Genomic DNA, 21,913 nt, shown 5'->3' with positions numbered 1-21,913 from the left:
CGGCAGAGCAGCGGCCTTCCTTGACCTCGTCCTCCTCCCGTTCCTCCTTTAGAATTAACTCCGAGTGAATCTGATCTTCCATAGCTGTCAAACATGAAATTTCAAATTGCACAAGCAATGTGCGAGATATACCAAGTGAATCAGTTTCGTTTTACGATGTCCTTTTTATTTGTTAGTCGAACGTGGGAACAGAATTTCCTGTCAAATCATATAAAACTCGATGAACGATTAACTAGATTCACACCATGTTGGAGGTTAGGAATGCGTTATCTCGAGGTTGAGTAATCTGATTGAATGAAAACATTACATGTCGGAGATTGTCAGGAGACGTGGAATTCGACTGCCATTCTCATGTCGATATTGTTTCAATATTATTTAAATACAGCAATAATCATACGACACCCTGCATAGATGCTGTATGTGTTCCGCTGGATGGTATTGTATTTATTTACGAAAGGATGTACACAACTATATATACATACATGTGCGAACATTGAGGCCCGGTTTTTCATTATCCGGTTAACTTGTGGTTAAGCTTAACCTGATGTTTCACCCAATGGGTTTCGTCCATGACATCATCACAGATGAAGCCCATTGGATAAAACATCAGGTTAAGCCTAACCACAAGTTAATCAGGTAATGGCTACGTTTACACCGTGCGCTTAGTCCGCGACATGAGCTATAATCAAAAATAAATTCCTTTATAGAAAATTCTATTATAATAACTCGAATAGCCTTTTGAAATAAGAGGATATACCCTGGATCTACAATAGATTTTTAAGCCTTAAACCATAAGAAATGGGCGAATCACAGTCGATTATTCCCCTCGGATTCGACTGTAATTGGTCAATTTCTTACAGCTTAAGTCTTAAAACACCTGTTGTAGATCCGGACTTACCGTCTTGAATTCGCCCAATGGCTGCGTTCAGCAGAAAAAGCAGCTTTGCAACTGTTGTAAAATTCTTTAATATGATTGGTCTTAGTTTATCTTGCCCTTAGTTCCTCATTGGATCTAAATGTATAAATCAATCATATTCAAGAATTTTACAACAGTTGCAAAGCTGCTTTTTCTGCTAAACGCAGCCAATGGATGCATTCAGTACCACGAGCGCTCACTGAGCACTATGATTGGTTCTTGTCTTTAGTTCTTCGCAAAATCTAAGTGTAAGAACTAATCGTATTAAAGAATCACTAAGCGCTAACTGATTAGTTTTCTCTACTGAATGCACCCATTGATTTATGTTATCAGTAGGCCTTTATTAAGAATTCGGAAATATATATCGGTTCCTATACAACAAAAAAGCTTGTGGCAATATTACCGCAACGTTTGCAGTGTTACTGCAATATTTCTGAAAAATTGTAATGTTGCTGTAATATTGCTGGAATCATCTGTGCTGTATGGATTGCCTCTTTCTATAGTCTATCTCGATTTTGATAGAAGCAACCAGATCGATAAAAATTTATTGCTGCCAGAGTGATAAAAATTTATCAGGAATAAGAATTTCTTAAATTAAACGCTAAAAATTGGAAATTTTCAAAGTAATTAATTGTTTGTTTGTTCAATTCAAATTTTATATCACAAAATTAATGGTGATTTGAGATTACTTTAATTCACTCTATTTTCGGAAGATTAGAGCAAACGGTTAACTTGATTAATTGACAAATTAATTTGACTGTAGAATTGTAAAATTTCTTTCCGCATATAATTTTGTCGTCTTTAATCTTTATTTTTCCTGTGCATAATAATAATCTCGGGAGGCAGCCACCAGTTAGGGCCAGCCAACGACACGCAGACTAGGTCCATTGTGTCTTTCCTGTACATTAAATGACAATTATAATAATTTTGTCCGTTTTATCCATTAATAAAAATACAGAATACGTTACTTGGAAAACTAGGACGATTTCGGCCAATTAACTCCGATTAACTTAATTGGTGTTCAATACAACCGGTAGAATTTTTCACGGCAAAATTTCTGTCTACGATCCGTGATTGCTAATCAAATCTTTCTTTGTATGCGAACAACAAAAAATTAATAGCTGATCCTTATTAACAAAACGGTACAGATTATTCGATAAATTAATCGCCGATTATGTTAATCGGAGTTTCATTGTCACAGCATGACGTCAGAGATGATAAATAAGCTGATACTGATGAAGAAAATACACGTATTTCGGATTCAGAGTTATTTATTAACACAGTGTACTTACAGCATTTACTAGACTAACAAGGGAGAAATTTACTATAATTTGGCATTGAGAGGGAAGAGGAGAGGGCGAGAGGAAAAGGGGAGATTGATCTTGATTATACACGGTTTCTCACCAGCAAGGCTTTCTCGGAGAGTAAGCCGAATAACGGCTGCGACGTGCTCAATCGGGCATCAGACTTTAAAGATCGCGCCAATTTGGTGCAATCCATTCTTCCCTGATATTTTTCCGTTAACAAGAATACATATTTCTACTTTAACGCGACTGACAACGACAGTATGACAATAGGTATCAAATTCGAGGGATAGTGCGAGGCGATGCTCAAGTCATCTCATTCTCATTGCTTGAATAAAGTGTATTCCTTTTTCTTTGTGAGGGTGGGAAAAAGTGATCAAAAAAAAGAACATGTAAGAAAATTTGGGGTTTTCCTAATCAGTCTTTTTTTTTTCTTGTCCTCGCGCGAGATTATCACAGAATTCAGATTATTTAAGTGAGTGGCCAGTGAGAAGAATTGACGCGATCTCGTCCGTGGAACTTAGCATACTTGTGACGTTAACGCTGCATCTAAAGTCGATCATGTGTCTCTGTACAAATTTCTGTCCATTTCTACTAACGTAGATTAACTTTAATCTTGGTTTAACTTACTTTTTATCTTTTTCTAAGAGTTATAAATTCTAAGAATTATAAAAGAATAAAGAGAGAGAGTAAATTAAACCGAGATTAAAGTTAATCTACATTGATAGAAATGAACATTAAAGGATTATCTTCGCGAGGTAATCCCGTATTCTGTCGTACGAGATCGTATCGCGTATATCGTGTTGATGAGAAAGACTAGAATCGATGTCGGTGATGCGTGCGCGAGTAGCTCGTTTAATATGGGTGCTTTCCATTTAATGGCACAAGTCGATACAAGCATCGTTTCATCTTTCTTTACATTTAATAAGCAATAAAGATAAAACGACTTGTATCACCAAATGGAAAGCACCTGATGAAGAAAAGTTCGCAACAGGCATGGAAATGTTCCTTCGTTTATCTCTCTTTCTCTCTCTTTCTGTAAACAAAATGTATTGTCGATAAGCCACGAATACGTAAATTGTCTCTCGACAATTCCTTCAACAATTCCTCTGCTCCTTTTCTCGTTTCTCTTTATTAGAATCATAAATAGAACGGAGTGTTCAACATTCGATCGTTTACAACGTTTATAAAGTACATTAGCGATAGGGGTCGTACGTGTCAAGGATCAATCGATAACAGTTATTAGCAGACGTGACAGGCGCAAAATTAGAACGTAGTTCGATCATGCGGTTACGTATAAAAATTTTCAGCCCGGTATAACTTATCTCTAGACATCGCTTTTCGTTCAGCGCGCTGGAAAAATTCTGATACTTACAATACAAGAGAATGAGAATCTTTTTTGCACAATATCTTTGACCGATTGCAAGTTCGTTCTCTCTAACGAATCTTAATCTTAAGTTAACGATAATTACAAAACTTATCGCTGAAATTAACAATGCAGCCAAAAGCATCTCTTTTTCTCCCCAGTAAGCAAACTGTCCGCAGAATGCCAAAAGATTAATAATAAATTCGATTAGAAAAATTCAGCAGATCAAGTACCATCTGTGTCCGCATTAAGACTACTTTCTTATGTTCTGTCAATTAGCTGCACCCCGATAGGATGACACTTATTAAATTATATAACAAAATCTTGTATAAAATTTATGATCTGCAATTACGGGTATATTTACAAAAACAGATGTAAAAACTTTTGATCTTTTCTAAAATATCAATAACTGTTCGCTCAATTAATTTCAACATAGTATTTCAGCAAAATAATAACAATACAGCGAATCATCTTAGCGCAATTATTGCAAAATAGTTGTAAGTTCATGATGCCATTAATGTGCAGTGTTTTCACAATTTGCCTATCAGGGTGTCGAATCATACAAACAAATTCTGTTACATTTTTTGTAGCATTTTGTCGCCAGCATCTGACATAACAGATTCTGCATCAAAATTTGTTAGTGATTTGCAAAATCTGTTTAAGTAGACTTAGCCTACTGGGTCTCCTTCAATCTCTCTCCTTTCTCTTTGTAACTTCATTAAAATCTTTTGGTTAAACACACGTCTGATATTCACGATATTAAGAAAGAATTAGAGCACAAGTAAAGAGAATAGAAATCTAAAGAGTAGAATTATATTAAACACTCCTCCTATGTAGATGCGTTATTTTAACGGGAGATTATCATTAAATTACTGAACGCCGTTTGCTTGTTTACAGCCAGCTGATGTCACGATCAGCGCTATGTACATGATCAATTAGTTTGTCATACAATTCCACAGCTCTTGGAAAAAATTTCCGACCTCCTCTACGATTGTGATTTCATTAGTTCGTTTCTCGGTCGCGGGAGATTTTTTTTATCATGGCAGTATATAAGGCATGCGCGTTTTTTTCTTTCCTTTTTTTCCCCTTTATTTCGCGTATGTATCTTAGCTTACGTGATTAACTCTCGCGACGGTATTATCGACGTTTAGATCTATCGTCTATTCTCGCCGCGAAAAACGAGAAACGAATTAATCGTGGATATATTTAACATGATGGCTTTTTTCTTTTCGCTCCTTTTTTTCCCTTTTGAAAATGTGAACAACTTCGAGTCAAAATTTCAACATACATAAGCAAAAACTACTTCTCGTGAATGATTATCAATAGATCGCTATAATGACAAACACGTCTTACGTCTTATATTAAGTCGTATTTCATTGCTACATTCAAACTTCACGTTTCCGTTAATAAAAACCGTTAGACATCAACATGCACCTAACATCGATAGAGATTGCTTATCGTTTCCCTTATACTAATTTCTTTTTGTTACACGTGACAACTCGTTTCGAACGTCGTTATAAGCCTATTATTTACAATTTTTCGAATTGGTGATGGTGATAATACTTGCTGATAGCGATTACTATTAGAAATTCTCGATAAGGTATCTCGTATTCTTACAATTCTTGTGATTTACGATTTTCTCTTCATTAAATTCTACTCGTTAACGCCCGTCTGTGTAAAACTAAGCAAAAATGTAATAATATTATCTACACACAATTCTATCATTCAATATCGCGTCTTCGTAAATTATAAATACAGTGTGAAAAATGTGTCCATTAGTTGTTTTAGATGAATAAATACTATACATAGTCTCGGGAGGGGAGAATAGGTTAAAATTTTCTTTTTCTTTTTAAATGCGCCAAGTGATTTCGATTGGATCCTGCCCAATCCTTCAGATTTACGTCTTTATTAGCTGTCGTCATTAGCGCTCTAATCCTTTAGCACGCTTCGTGATGTACGTATAAAAAGACACTACTCTATTAGTATGGTAATAGAACAGTTCACGGCAGTCTTGCTGCTTGTATTAATTTACTATTTTTTTAAGAGAAGATAAAACTGCACGACGAGAAGTTTCAAGTAGTAGTAGAAGAAATGAAAATCGCAATTTTATTAATATGAATAAATTAGAGAATAATTATTGCTATTCAAATTCTCGACATAAACGCGAGACGTCTTCATCTTATTAAAAACACGAAGCGTACTAGAAGAAAACAGGTATACGAAAGTGTACCTCGTTTATGTTACTGGAAGAGTACATTATACTTCCGTGATACGACTGTAAGGGCCGGACTCTTCAGATTGCGACAGTTTTCGCTCTCGTTTGGCGAAGAGACCTCCTAAAAAAGATGGCTGCTGAGCCAGTCCCTTACCACCGGCCCCAGGAATTGTAGCTCCTGGATGAATAGGATGAACTTGTCCAGGATGCTTAATGCCTTGGCTCATCGAGCTGGCAGAAGTAGATTGAAATGAAATAGACATACCGCTGTCCAGAGAACCCACGCTTCCGCGACGCTGTGGCTTCTCACCGGCAACTAAATACATACAATGACACGTTATATTTTCATATATTTGCTAAAATATAAATATGAAAATATAAATATATACTTTTTCCTACTTACACTGCTCGTGTATATCAAGAAGAGAATTACTAAGGGCGGAACGTTTCAATTGCGTGTCAACATCGACTGTTTCTGTTCTATCGGAACAAGTTCCGGGACAAGGACATATCTCTACATCAGCGACGCCGGAGTCTCTGTTTTCTGCACCGCCCCGCGCACCTCTGCTGCTCTTTTGTCTCTCCAGTTCAGTTTCGATACGTAAAGTTTCCATCTCATCCATTTCGCTGATAGATTCTCTAAGGTCTTCCACAAATTTACACCTGTCATGCTCGTTTCGAGCGTTAAATGTGACTAGAACTTTTCCGTCGACACGCTGAGAGAGTCTTATGCCATATGGATAATCTGCAAGACAAATAGTAACAATCAGAAATAAAGATTACGTTAATATTTAAATATTTTTATAAACTTATTTCATTAAAACTTACGCGGAACTTCAAATAAAGTAACCACCATGCCGCAAAGTGTAAAGCTCTGCCTGAAAGTGTAAGTTACGCTATTCTTCTTCTTGCTCAATATCTTCGTGACAACGAGCAGGTCGTTAAAGAGGAAAACCTCTCTCTGATGAACGCCAGGTCTCTCTTTCTTATGAATGTCCGGTATCTCGTAGAGCCTGCAGTAACACACCAATCTTCTATGTGGCAGCGCCATGTTTGGCTTCTTTCCAACAATAGTCGCTTGGACCTTCATTACTTGCGACACATGGTCTGAGCCCGGCTTGAATTCGTTATCTTTCACTCGTTCGTAAATGCCAACTAGGATATCCCGATCTATGTCACCGCAATCATCAATTCCTCGGAGATTCTTTATGAAATCCTCGAGTCTCATTCTGCGCTCAGGCTTTAGGTTGGGTGTATGCAAATCCGTATTAAGCATGATAATAGCAAAGGCCAAGACAAAAACGGTATCAGCCGACCGCAGCCTCGATATTACGTCGTGATTGCATTGACAATAACGTTGACTAAAGACTTCCATTAACCGCTCGATCTTTTGCGCCTCGCCAGGCATTCTGAAATAGGCTTGAAACTTTCGTAAAGCGACATCCACTTGCATTCCAGAGAGATCTAACTCCTGAGAGAAACATCTGCAAATTATAAGTATTAAATTATAGTATAGATATATCTATAGTAGATATAGATATAGAATAATTATAAGTAATAAAAAATACATGTTTTAAATATATTACGACAGAGTTATCAAAAAAAATATTTTAAATAATGTATAACTATAATGAGACAATCTTTTATTAACAAAAATGTGTTCTTTTGTTTTCATCAATGATTAAAATATTAAGTATATTAAACCACTCACTCAAGCACTGCCATATTGAAAGTGTTCTGCAAATTCCCAAGGTACTCTCCTATCATCTGTTTGGACAATCCCTTTCGACTGATCAAGAATCTGGCGACTCCTTGCGGACTGTTCTCCAAAAATCCACGTCTAATGAGGTAACTGATTCCTCTTTCCGGTTTCTTATTGAAAAGGTTTAGGCCGACCCTGTATTGTCGCTTTCTCACTGTTTCGGATACCTTGTAGCTCGTTTGAGGCGGCAGACTTTCCGTATGGTCCATTAGGGGAAGCTGATAACCGGAGCTGGCATGTGAGTGGCCAAGCTCCTTCACGTTAGCGGTCATTGCCGCCGTGTCAGCAGTATGACTCGCGCATTCCTGATGTTCCGGCGAACTCGACTGATTTCACAATCACAACAGTTCCGTTAACGCTTTTCGCTTACGTCCTCAGAAAATCGCCGTTACTTGCGCTAAACGAGCAAGTAAAGCGTAAATATAACGAGAGAAAGTCAACTATACTCACAATCCCTTTGTGCTTCCAGACAGGAGACCCTCTCTGAGCATCGCCCTCGGAGCTTTCGCAATTGGTGGAATCACTACCGGAACTCTGCACCGAACTTAGACTTCCGTTCTCCACGCTTTTACTAAGACCATTGTGTCGTGGTTCCATAGATCTCGAGGTGATAGAAGACGTTCTCTTCGGCACCTCCGGGGGAACCTTTTTACCGGAACATCTCGTTCTGCCAGAACCAAGCTGGTTGGCGTTGTTCCAATTTTGCGATATAGTCGTCTGTAGATTGTGCGGCGTCGACGGCGATGTACATGGTGTTCGCAGCAAGTCTCTTGGCGGCGTTTCTTGTCTCAGGCCGCACAAGGTTTCCTGCATTAAACAGAAATTGCATCTTTCTATCAAATTAAGGTGATAAAACAAGACATATTTTGTTGTAACAAATTATCAGTCCGTTCATTTTACAATATGATCGTCTCTTTTGTCATTACGTTTATCGACGCTCACCTGTGGATTGTAATAATGGATACTGGAGCCGCTTTCCTGGGAGCTCGATTCCCAACAGGGACTCGGTGGTAATTGCTGATGTCGATTGCATGGGCTGGGCGCCAATGAGGGTGTATGTCTACCGCTCTGATGCAAATTATGATTTGTGTGTTGATGGCCACTGACCTGGACCTCGCATCTACCGCTCTGACTTCTCGGTATAGGCGATTGCGAGTTGTCCACGTGCCGCCTTTCCCTGAGAGACATGCTTCGGATCGGCATCGGTCTACTAGATTCGCAGTTAATTTAGGGCAATAAATTTTTTTTAACGTAACGATAGTAACTTCCGCGGAGAAACGTTTTAATTACCTGTTGGCGGACTGTGCCTGTTGAATGTATATTTGATTATGATAAACCATTCTTTCGTGATCGTTGAGATTACCCGAGCGGTCGATCGCCAATTCTTGAAGCTTCCTGCTCAATCGCTTTTCTGCCTTGGCCATCGCCGTGATAGCCGCGAATTTCTTCAGCAATGTATACCTCCGAAAAGCACGTTGAATCGTCAGTGCCGCATTCCGCGCCTTCACGCCGCCGTATTTTCGCTCTAGCATCTCAATCTGCTTGTCAAGTAGATCCTGCGACAACTCGTACCTGTACAAAACGAAACCACGCAATTTTTAACTTCCGATTTATTCCGTTGGCTACGATCCTCAATACAATTTTTCATCCGCAGGGGGACCGTTACGGTTCTCTGCGTATCTGTTGTTTGTTCGCGGTTGCGAAAGAGGATATAAGATTACGACTTACGCGGTCTGCAGCCGGCATCGCTTGAGCACATCGCCGTTACGGACCGAGCCCTTCTTAAGGTGATTCTGCTGATACCCAGAGGACTGTGGTTGCCCGCCAAAGCCTTGCACCATGGTGCCGTAACTCTGCGGCTGCGAGTAGCCTGTCGCGTTGTGCGAATAGACCTGCACGCTCGCGGCAGGATACGGGGGCCCGTGCGCGTAATTCTGGTTCTGCATGTAGGACTGGCCCGTGATGTACGACGTCGTCGACAGGGACGTCTGGCTACCAGACGAGTACGCGCCGTGCATGCTGTTGCCGTGGATCTGGCTAGCGGCCGTGCTGCTGTGCGACGGTCTCTCCACCTTCGTCGGGAAGCTGCGCAAAAGGCGGACAAATGTTAATTAATTTTTGCTCATCACGTCCGTGAGACTTTACTTTCTAATATCAGGTTGTTAACTTCTTCTCTTCCCCTACTTCTGTATCTCTCAATTGCAAAATATTTTTCTGATAAATCACCTCTAAGAATTTGACAAAACGGACATGACAAAAATCACAGAGAATCATTGGCTGCGATTAGCAGAGAAAGAAACTTTGAAACTGTTGTAAAATTCTTCAATATGATTGGTTTATACATTTAGATCCAGTGAGGAACTAACGGCAAGACCAATTATATTAACACCCAAAAAAAATATTCTGCAGTTTCGTGTTAATGTCAGAGGATTTTCCATTTATATATGACCTCAAGAGAATACTCTACAAATAAAGGAATTTCATATAACTCTAAAGTACTAGATTTAGGATTGCGATCCTCTCAACACTAGAAGAATGTCTTGCATGTACTGACATGCACGCGTACTACTGTAGCATTGTAAATCACAAACCTCTTCTAACAAGTAAGCGTGCCGCTAGTATTTTGTGTATCCTTTTATTTCAAAAGGCTATTCGAGTTATTATAATAGAATTTTCTATAGAGGAATTTATTTTTGATCATAGTTCATATATTCTCATTTTTATAGATGAATACACGTTATAAATACACGCACCTGCTTAATGTAAGATTAATGTAAGATTTTTTGCTTCGAGGAGATGCTAAGAGGAATTTCCCGCTTATTGCGACAGAATATTTTTTTTTGGGTGAAAGAATTTTACAACAGTTGCAAAGCTGCTTTTTCTGTTGAACGCAGCCATTGATTTCTCGATCACGCTCCAATTTTAATTGTCCATGTTAACACCATTCTTTTCAGATTACACAGATGTCTCATTATTTTTCTGTCTATTATTGGACAGTATTTTCTTACAGTCGTTTCTACCAATGTAGATTAACTTTAATCTTGGTTTAACTTACTTTTATCTTTTTCTAGTTCTATTAGAAAAGAATAAAGAGTAAATTAAATCGAGATTAAAGTTAATCTATATTGATAAAAGTGGACATTTATAGTATTCATTTATAACGGAGGGCGATTCGTCGCTCTCGCAAAGTTCGAGAGTTGAATAAATTATTATGGACCACACGAATTAAAAAAAATGAAAGAAATGTTCAAATAAATTTGTCACATTAATTTTTCAATTTTCTTCTCTTGTTCTTCTTTTGAAAACGGCATCTCAAACGAAGAGATTTTATCTCTAGATTTTCAATTTAGTTTTTTATCCTTTCGAGGAAAAACTAGCTTATATAAGACAACCTGTACAAAGAAACATTGTACGGCAAATCCGGACGGAGATAATTGAAATCAGATAAACGACATCGTATCACCCCGGTTACGCGGCTGCAACACCAGGTGTTTTTGATTATTAGACAAGCGCATATACGCGACGCATATATGCGAATCATAAGAATAAAGAGGACGTACCCTCTGAAATGGTAAACGCAAATGATCATGTTGCTCCCGAGGACTCGGACAATTTTCCACGTGTATCGAATTGCGCGATCTATTTTTGTCTATGATGCGGTGTGCCACGGACGTTCTCAATGCACAGCTAGTTCTTGCGCGTAATTATTACACCACGATTGCGCCACCGAGCCGTTTCTTCTCTCGCGAAGAACGATGCACGTGTCCCGCGTGTCGACCACCTCGAACACCAAAGACGAACTGGCGATGGAAGAGGAGCAGCTGGCGCTCTCGAGGTCTGCTTTTTCGGAACCATCGGGACAAGAAATCCCCGAAAGAATCGTGGATTGAGGATGAGGGATATAAGTCTTCCCCTCACCCCTTCGAGATACTATAAAGGTGCGTATTATATGCCTGTATCTTCAACGTATCCTCGCCGGTGTGCATCTGGCAGGTGTACCTGCGCGGCGATAGCAACATCGACGACGATGTATTTGACCGTGACACTCAACCTTCCGCAGCGAAGACCACTTCTTACGCAATGCGCGTTAATTAAATGACTTACGTAAGAATCCTACGTAACTTAAGCAAATGAATGCGCAACATATGACAAATGCATATGCCGGTTGAAGAGATGAAACGCGAGACGACTGCGACCAAGAGTTGTAAGGAATGATTCATGATTCGTCCGACTCTCGAATTTTGCGAGAGCGAAGACTCCCTCCGTTAAATCAATGAATGCTTAGTAGAAAATATTGCTGTAATACACGAAGAAATAATGATGAAATGTATCTGCGTAGGCTAGAATCGTATTACTAGATAATTAAAATTAGAGCGTAGTCGAGAAATCGATGGTACCGCTCCGTTATAAAATGTGCATCGTTCTCGTAAACTGAGTCGTATTTCCCTGCCGTAATCAGTGCGTGTATCATTAAATGTTATACGATAATGTAGTTGAACAATATAAATGCGATGGGTAACGCAGAAGCAACACGTAACCGCATATAAGAGAGATTTCGATGAGTTTTAAACTTCAATTCGAAGATCCAAGCATTTAAATCTTCACTTAGAATTGAAGCTAAAACTGGATCTTCAGCACAATTGAGAATTAAATTACTTTCTTTTAATAGAGAAGCACCGAATCACATTTACATAATAGATCTTTCTAAATCAGTATAAAGTTCAAAAACTTTAATATGAAAACGTGTGAGAATAGAAGTAGTGTCTCTAATTTAGGCACAAAAGAAGATGAATTCAGAAAGCATACCATCATAACTTTTCAGAGGAAGAATATATTAAAGATCATTACCGTTATGGTAGAACGAATTTTATTACATATCGGACTTTTACAAAATCAATTGTGAAACTTATAAATGCAACCGTTGGAAAGCTCTCCGGAAGCATCTGCTTCTGGAAAAGAGAAAGCACGTGTATAATTCGTAATATAACGAACGTACAGTTAAAACCTCCCGGAGGAAGAAACCTGCTCTACATCGTAGTTGCGGGCAAAGTAAATCGATATTTTTTTTATCAATCGTACTTTTACGAAACGGTTTGAATTCTTCGGGGAGAATATCAGCGGACCCGTAGGAGCGGATATGTTGCCGGAGACGCGAGATCCTGCGTATAAAGGGAAATAAACGCGAGGGACGGTATGGCATTAAGAGCTTCCCCGGAGGAGAGAGGAGAAGGAGGAGGAACATCTGCTCCATCGTGCCTGCGACTCGCGTGCCACACGAGCGCGTGCTATCCAGAGCCTCCCCGACACGGCTTCGCAGAAGCGGCACGGGACCCTGCCGCCTGCCTGCCGTGCCGATGGTGCCTCGACACGCACCTGGCTCGGTGTTTTTTCTTTAGGGAAGATGCCACAGGCGGCCAAATGTACGACCGGCTTCTTCCCGTCCTTTTTCAAGAGGTGCTTCTTAAGGGCCTACAAGTCCTTATTTCACTATGATCCACGGAAAAAAGATCGCGTCTCAGGAAAATATTAGATTATTTAAATTTGAAAGACACTCATTCGTATATATTTTTTTGCCTATATCATTTTTACGTACAATGAAATAGGAAAGTGAACGGACTTTTCAATCGATTTGATATTAAGGAATACTCGAGGGGATAATCGCTTAATGTAATCGTGGGACAGAGTCCTCGAAGTCATTATAAAATTCATATGTATAATCCCATAATTACATATGCAACCACGAGAAATCATAGTATAATATTAAATAAAATCGTATATTTTACCAAATTACTTCATATGTAGCGAAAAAAATTATTTGTAATCAGGTGAAATCATATGAAATCATGTAATCTGTGGGACAATATTTCAGCTAGTGGTTACCCCCTCGGGAATACTATATATCAGGGAATGAATAGATAAATGAGATTATATTTATAACGCAATTGCTAATGCAATTGCTAATTACAATTTATTAAATATCTTAATACGTGGTTTTGAATGGAAAATATTCTGCAGGTATTTAACATTGTGAAAATGCGATAGGATTTGGTGAGAATCACAGACAGAAATCCTGTATTAAATGGAGATAAAATTATGTTCCTTTGTAAATATATTTAATGTCATATTCTATTTACGTTTCATGTATTTGAATATAATATTGCATGACGTTTTAAACGTTTGATAATCGTACTGATTATTATATTATTATAACGTCATTTTTGTATTCGTAATATTTAACTCTTTAGATCTATAAATGTAATTGCGAGAAAATGTCGTAGTATATCTACAAATGCAGTTGCATGAGATAAAACCGCAGTATTCACCCATCGCGTATAGATACATAAATTATTATCTGTGCATTTGACATAACGATAACGATACAATGTATTTACAATTTAGTCAAGTTTCACCGTTGAAAGCAAGAGACACGTAGCACCTCATTAACTTCTTAACATGTAACTTGATACATCCTCGAAGTACATGCAAACGTCCTTTGTTCCTGGAGAGGAGAGAATTGAATTACCGTGTAGTGATAGCTTACGCTCATTATCATTGGCCTAAATGCGCACAATATAAGCCATTTGCATATTGCGAACTCTCCGGGCGGAGTCACATTCGTCATATCATTTGCTTTGTGAATTAACTGCGTTAATTGCACAATGTATACGTATATATATAATATATATATATATATACATATACAGAGTGCTTCAGAAATAGTTGGCTAAACTTTAAGACGTTCCACTCATTGTAAGGATGAAAAAAGTCATATAAACATGGGTTCGGAAACGCTTCCTTTCCAAGTTATAAATATTTTTTATTTATTTATATCTATATTTTCATTACAGAAATTGCTGGAAATGATCGTCTTTGAAGAGAGATTTGTTGATAGAGACGTTGAACTTCTCTGCAGTTTCCATTAGCTCGCCCATACATGTAGTAGATATCTGCCAATTCGATGTTAGAATAAGCTGCATCCAGAGAAAGGTTTCTTCGATTCAAAGAATATTTCCTTGCTATACGGTTAAAGAAAAAAATTTCTTTGATTTGAACGTCATTTCTCTCTCTCTCTCTCTCTCTTTGATTTAAAAATAATTTTTTCTTTAACCGTATAGCAAAGAAACATTTCTTTAAATGAAAGAAATCTTTCTCTGGGTGTGCTATATTGATGAATACTTCACTATTAAATGCTTAAATAAAGATTGATTCTAATTTCATACAGACCTATCTAATAACTTTTTGTTTACTTTAGAAGGTAAATAGAAGTACAATTCATGAAACGTCGAGCGAGGCATGTCGTCCAACGTAAATATGTATAAACAAATAAAATGTTTATAACTAGGAAAGGAAACCAAACATAAGTTTCCAAATCCATGTTTATATAACTTTTTTTCATTCTTATAATGAGTGGAATATGCTCTTAAAGTTTGGCCAACTATTTCTGAAGCATCCTGTATATTTCACATTTTTCTTTCATATACTTTACTTCGAAAGTGATCAAATACAACTAAAAAAATGTGATTTTTGAGTTATTACCATGAAAGAGTCAAGTAAACATCGCATACATATATAAAAGAGAAATGCAAAAATGTGTGAAATGAAAATATTATGAGTTCAATCACGAAGCTTTATAGACACAAATAACGACAGTTTGATGAAAGCGTCGGCTCTTTCGTGATCAATTACGATGTGAAAATCAGTTGACAGCTCATTTCCACGAAGCTCTCGAAGAGATGCGTTTAAGGACGTCTTTGCTCTACTTATGAGACATCTCGGCAGATGCAGATACATAGAGGATTTGCGCAAGTGTCCATCGCTCCTGTCAATTACACCTAACGTCGCTTATTCACGGCACGCAGTTATGGCACATTTTATCAGAACGATATTAATAAATTCCGCGGTGCAAACTCACGCAAAAATCGATTCGAGATGAATTTTAATTCCATTTGTACGACTTGACGAGACATCAAAACATAAGAAAAACATTCTTTCAATATATAAGTATTTCCCGATATTACGGTGCCTTTTACGAGATGCTTTGCAGAAATAATTTTCAGAACATAAATAAAAAGACAGATATAATAAATAAGTATACTAAAAAAATATTAAATTTTAATAAATATTAATTTGAATAGTTGATTAAGTAAATATTTAATTATGTTTATTTGATATAAAAATCATTAATTAGATTAACTACATGGACAGAATTGTCTCTTAAAATTTACCCTGAAAATATGGTAGTTTTATGGTACAATACAATATTTTAAAGATTTTTAACATGCACTTCAGTAAAATTAATCAAACTTATTATATATTTTATTATAGTTTTATTAATGAATGAAAGAAATTTACACAAAATTCTTCAAAATACAATGTTGTCCCAGAACTATTAATATTTTCAGGATAAACTCTAAGTAAATATTTATGTAAATAAATGTTTATTTAGTACTATTCAAAGAAATATATATTAAGATTTAGTAAATTTTTTTCAGTGTATAATACATATATGAACGAAAAATATATACATAAATGAAAAGGACGACAGATTTTAGGAAAATTCAATTATATTCCGCCGACTTCCGTTTGTAAATAAAGTTTAACGTCATTAACTCTATGTCCGATCGCTAAGTGACTTTCGGCATACGTAACATTTTTGGTATCGAGAAAAAGTCGTTGTCAGGTAAGTGTGCTATGAGGTATACCGTACGAAGAAAAAGTCTGTGTATACGGTGTCTCAAATTCATTACGGAAATTATTAAAGCGTGCTCTATTATCACAACCGCTGCTCGCGCGCCACCGTGGACTAATTATCATCGAGCAATTAACAACCGTTGATTGCCATTACCGGCGTAGATGCGCGAGGGCGTACGCTTGCGCGAGCATCGAGCGATCCTACCAGATCCTACCTTCTACCTGAGAAATAATTTTGCTCTCTACCATCCGCGTGAGCATGTGCGTGCTATTCGTGCGCGTGTTTGCGATAGTCTATCTATGTATTAGAGAGGAAGAGGCGAGGAGATGATGCCGCTTTAGAGAGATTACGTTTCCTCCGGTATGATAATTACATTCGTGCGAATCTCGTCGAGATAGCGCCGATAGGATGTTAGCAGTTTCCTTTTCTTCAACACAATTTGTCTATTTCCTTCCGTTTATATACAAATTTGCGTTTCTGTACAGATTTATAATACACTTAACGAATTACATAAATTTACAGATTTAATAAAGTGCAGAGAAATTAAAGAAAAATATTATAAGATATAAATAATAAACTACAATCACAACTAGGGATGCACCGGATATCCGAAGAGTATTCGGTATCCGGTGTAATTTTCCTAAAATACTTTTTTACTATCCGACCGGATAGTCGGATATCATTAGTATCCGGAAATACATCCGGTTGAAATTTTATATCATTAAATTGTTGATTTTTTATTATAAATATATTCTATAAATAAGTATGCATACTCATAATGCTATAATGTCTTATAGATTGCTGCAAAATTACAATTTTTTTCTCTATATCATCTCTATTGATACAGACCTTTTTGCTCCCTTTTTTCTTTTTTTACTCAGCCTCTTTTTTTTACATTGTCACGGAATCCGGTTGGATATTCGGAAAATATCGGATATAAGACTCGAAAAATTGCTTTCCCGAATATCCGATGTTACATTCTTTTCGGATATCCGATATCCGATATTTTTACGATCCGGTGCATCCCTAATCACAACACTGTTAAATCTATAATGTCAAATTTAACCTAATTTAAGTCGCCACTGTTCCTTCAATACTTCGTTATTTTCTAAAACAATGGTTAAATTTGACGCTACATAGTGTAAAATTTAATCGTTGTTTTAGTATATAATAACGATATATAATATATAATAACGGTATATAATAACGATATATTGAATAGGAACAGTGGCGACTTAAATTAGATTAATAGCGTTTTTCATTGGCAGAACTAGTGAGAAAAAGTGCACTGAGTGCACTTTAAAGTCATTGTACACAAATCGACATAGAGATGTACGTTTAATAAAGATATAGAAACGAATTAAACCGCGAAATAGTCAATACATTTTATTAAATATTTATATTTAATATTTGATAAAATACACATTGAACATTTTATCAATTGATATAAAAATTCAAATGATATAAAGATATAAAAATTCTGACGGAATGACGAAATAAGTATATATTCGATACATGTCAATTATAAATGATAAATTGATAACGGTCATCCGTTATCGAATTTGATAGGTCGTTAGATTTTGGTGAAATAGAAATAATAGATAGATACCGATTGATGAATGACGTCGGCGTGGAGTAACCCAACTGAAGACGCGACCTGACGACCCTTTCCTGAACGGTCACCATCTTCGAGCTTCGCGAACTTTGGTGCACTCTGGTGGTTCGTATCACTTGATAGCAATGGTGCTGAGTCTGGGGTGAGCAGACCGTCACCCTGTCACTGCGTGGCTCGATCATCGTATATGTGATCATCACTGTTCGTCACGAAAGTGTTCACCGTTCCGGGATATGAGTCCCGCTTCGATTCGAGCTCATCGTCGCGTTCTTTGCACAGCTTATACGTTTTAATTCAATTCGTAAATAACATTCGCGAATTACCACAATATTCTTTGGTTAACTGGCAGAAGAATAATCACGTTAGAGAGAAGATACGCTCGGTATCCAACGAACCTATAAATCCGATTAAAGCAGAAACCCGTTATATCTCGGTTGGTTGTAGCACAAATTAAGGAAAAGATTTTCAGTGTTAACATAATATCCTGTGGTGTTTACTCGAAATTATTATATCTTTGTTACGTAAAATGAAATTAGAGAATCGTAGTTTCAGATAGCACACGCACAAAGGTAACTGTTAAGTGATGAGTTAAAATCGTTTATTCAGTTGTTTATTCAATTATGTCGTCATAATCGTCATAGAAATTTAGATAGTTAATAATTCGATAAGTTAATAATCGAAGCACATCGGATCGATCCTTGTTAATAGGTAATAATTCTTGAAATCTCTCTCTCTAAATTTGGTTTCCATGCACGGAGACCACCTTGAATTTCATTTGAGCTTCAATGCGCATTTGACACTAACTAATTGGGTTAACTATTACTAAGCTACTCTCGGCAGCGATCAATAGTGTCATTTTCACTCGTCCGCCTTTTCCGGTTGATTCACGGGTAATCGTTAAAACTTTCTAACGATACGTGATTAATATGCGTAACATTAAGTATATCACAGTATGATATCTACGTGCGACGTATTTATCAATGATCTCTCTTTAATGAAAGTATGTTTATACATATTTTTATACACGTATCAAGCCTCGACTACATCAGAAAATAAAAAATATAGAAAAATATATAATTATTATATATATATATATATATTCATATTTTTTCCATAATTCACTCGCACAGAGGGTGACACACGGGCTGAATAATTCAATACTATAAGTATTCAATAAGGATGAAATTAAATTATCTCAACGAAGATCAAACTTTGTTCTTAGCGGAAATGCCTTTAATAAATTTTTAAAAAATTACAAAATTTTCGATTAAATTTTATTTAAATTTTTGTGATTTTTACAATGTATATTAAAACGTGAGAACAGAAATTCGATTCTCTAGAAATTCACATTCTCTAGCAGAATTTATAAGTTGTATGATCGATTGTCATAAATAGATAATAATAGTTATTATTTGACATGGATATTGAAATCGGATTCGACTGAATGAGGTTTACAAAACCAAAACTGAAATTTCCGTTGTATTAACGCGTAATTAATTTATGACCAATGCAATGCGACGTATACGCGCCGGTGGATACCGTTTGTTGTTCGTCTTTATGTGGCTCGTATCGGGGACGCACGTACGAAAAAGTCAAAGACGGCGAATAATAATGAGCACAGAAATCCTTCGTGCAAACGAGACCGCACGTGAAATGTCTTTAACGGTGTGACATACAGCGAAATAAGTCCTTTACACCGCGACTCTCTGAAACTCCGTGCGGTGCATACTCGTCGCGCAGCTCATTAACGCGATCCACTTTGCTCTCTTTTATACAACGAAAACTTGTCTCGACCTTCCTGGGGTTGCCAGTAGACAAACGCGACGAAATTGATCAAATTAATTTAACGACGACAATGGCGGAACTCCACCGGATGCGCTCGCCGAATTGATCCAAGGAGAACATTACAGACACGTTGAATGCTCGTTGAATGCACCCAATCGAATCAATTCAGATTTCCATTCACACGATCGACGCCACGAGGAATGCACTTTTCACGTTTATCGCGATTCAATTTCACACCTGTGACACTAGGAAACGAATAACGAAGTGTCCGTTTTCCACGTCGAGCGATCGCTTTGGCACGAAATAGAAAAAGGGGTGGAAGAAACAATAAAAATATCTTGACGGACCAGCGAGCACGTTGATTCACAATCGTCAACTACACCCGTTCTGTTTGCCGTTAGCTTCGATACCATAATGGAACTGTCAAAGTCGAATGAAAGGTGGGGCGGAGGCCTCCCACCGGCGGCGATTTCAACGGCTGCGCGCATATACATTGTTACGCTCGTCTCGATGCTGCTACCGCTCGGAAATACAGGTCAATTCACTCTGGCCGTGCGCGATCGTCGTGTGTACATATATATTTCTGAATCTACGTTAAAAAGAGGAGAGTTACGCTCGAGACGGGACGAGAGGTCGTTGCACTCATGAGGGAGAGATCCACTTTAACGCGCGGCTGGAAAGAAGCCCGATCGATTTATGGCGCACAAACGATTTCCAATCGCGATCTCAATTACGCTTGCGTCGATTGATCCGAGTTAATCCGTCACGCCTATATATATTCCGCAGGACAGAATTTTCGATTTAGCCGAAATAGTGATAAAAACGACTCGAGATACCCCGACTTTATACACACAAAAAAATAAAGTGATTACTCACAGTTTACTTTTTTCTTTTAAATAACAGTTATATTTAACAAAAAATATTTTCTTAATAATAATCATAAAATGTACTTATTATAAATTTTTTTTAGAAAATCTAATTATTATGTACTTAAAAATTTATTTTTTTTAATTTATCGAAGAAATGGCTTTATATAATAAACAAATCAAATTTATTTTAATTTAATAATCTTGATTAAAGTTTTAAACTTGGAATTCAGAATATGTTCTGAATAAATTTGATGCTTGTGATGAACTCATGATAAATTTGCGGATATCTGGACTCTTGAAACAAGTAATTAATATTTAAATAGAGTATGTGCTGTGCTATGTATATTCTTGAATTTATATACAAAAATATATAATATACTATATTATTTTTGTATGCAATTTGTTATGCAATTTTATATGCAATGCATATTTTTCAAAATTAAGACCTAGGATATGTCTAGAAAATGACCGAAAAAATTAAAGCATCTCGCAAATGTCTTTCGAATTTTCATGTTGTGTATTAATCACGGCCCTTGACAAATTAATCAAAAACATACAACAAAAGGCAGCATATCGCACACAGAAAAAAACAAGACGCGAAGTACAGTCGCCTCCGCATTTCTCGCGCGATTTTAATTGAACGCCTGTATCTGTACGTGTTGACGACAGATTTATTCCTCTTTGAATGGTACGCGCGCTCGTACCACCAGCTGAACTGTAAATAGAAAAATAATAGCGCACAACAGGTATGTCCGCGATACCGACTGTACTTTCACGTATGTTAATGTCAACGTGATAGGGATTTCGCGTCAATACAGCGACAGTTTCAACGAGCGCGTGTGTTCCAGTTTTAATTTCACATCGTCTATGCGGGCTGTTGTTTTTTTTCCTCCGATCTGTGAAGAGCATGCAAACGAAGTACGCTTCACGTAACATCGAAATGAGAATATCTGCGGTAGCGTACTCAAGTATACTTTTTTCAAGGATGGTCCGTCGAGTATGTACAAAATTTTGTACAATTAAATTTAAATTTGATTCTATTTTCAATTTTTTATACAATAATATAGTACAGTTCGAAAAATACGACTAAGATAAATGTCTCAGTGACCGGACATGTATCTATGTCCGGACACTTACACAAAATTTATTATCATTAATATCTCAAATACTTTTTTTATTATAATATTATATTTAAAAATTACAAGTAAATTCAATAATAAGAAATAGAAGTAATGGTCATAACGGTCAAAGCTAGATCTTTAATGCTTAAATAATTCAATCTAAATTACTATATATACTATACAGGGTGTTTCCAAATTAAATCGCAAAACTTCGGGAGCGTGTAGAGGAGTAAAAAACTAAGAAAAAAAGTCCTATAGACATATGCTC

General features: G+C 37.0%; 2 protein-coding genes across 11 annotated transcripts in view; both read right to left on the bottom strand.

The window, feature by feature from the left end:
• The window catches only part of LOC108721235 (ankyrin repeat family A protein 2), a 2,005-nt gene extending 1,542 nt beyond the window's left edge, over positions 1-463 (bottom strand). The window contains exon 1 of the mRNA XM_018445661.1: positions 5-463. Coding sequence (XP_018301163.1) covers positions 5-82 — 78 coding nt within the window. The 5' untranslated portion in view covers positions 83-463. The remainder of the gene's footprint in view (positions 1-4) is intronic.
• A 4,268-nt stretch (positions 464-4,731) lies between these two features.
• siz (Brefeldin-resistant Arf-GEF family protein schizo) overlaps positions 4,732-21,913 on the bottom strand; it is a 56,953-nt gene continuing 39,771 nt past the window's right edge. For 4 of the 10 annotated variants that reach the window (XM_018446751.1, XM_018446760.1, XM_018446786.1 and 1 more), the window contains exons 2-10: positions 17,865-18,265; positions 9,292-9,648; positions 8,854-9,135; positions 8,506-8,773; positions 8,014-8,370; positions 7,513-7,889; positions 6,630-7,285; positions 6,205-6,546; positions 4,732-6,117 (exon numbers count right to left, since the gene is read on the bottom strand). In XM_018446751.1, coding sequence (XP_018302253.1) covers positions 5,843-6,117; positions 6,205-6,546; positions 6,630-7,285; positions 7,513-7,889; positions 8,014-8,370; positions 8,506-8,773; positions 8,854-9,135; positions 9,292-9,648; positions 17,865-18,067 — 3,117 coding nt within the window. In that variant the 5' untranslated portion in view covers positions 18,068-18,265 and the 3' untranslated portion in view covers positions 4,732-5,842. Of the gene's footprint in view, positions 6,118-6,204; positions 6,547-6,629; positions 7,286-7,512; positions 7,890-8,013; positions 8,371-8,505; positions 8,774-8,853; positions 9,136-9,291; positions 9,649-17,864; positions 18,266-19,395; positions 19,940-21,913 lie in introns of those variants that run through there. The other 6 variants (XM_018446732.1, XM_018446810.1, XM_018446768.1 and 3 more) reach the window with 5 other exon arrangements.

This window comes from Mycetomoellerius zeteki, unplaced genomic scaffold, assembly GCF_001594055.1.
Source record: "Mycetomoellerius zeteki isolate Tzet28-1 unplaced genomic scaffold, Tzet1.0 scaffold105, whole genome shotgun sequence".
Classification (NCBI taxonomy): domain Eukaryota; kingdom Metazoa; phylum Arthropoda; class Insecta; order Hymenoptera; family Formicidae; genus Mycetomoellerius; species Mycetomoellerius zeteki.
This window is presented reverse-complemented; position numbering and strand designations above follow the sequence as displayed.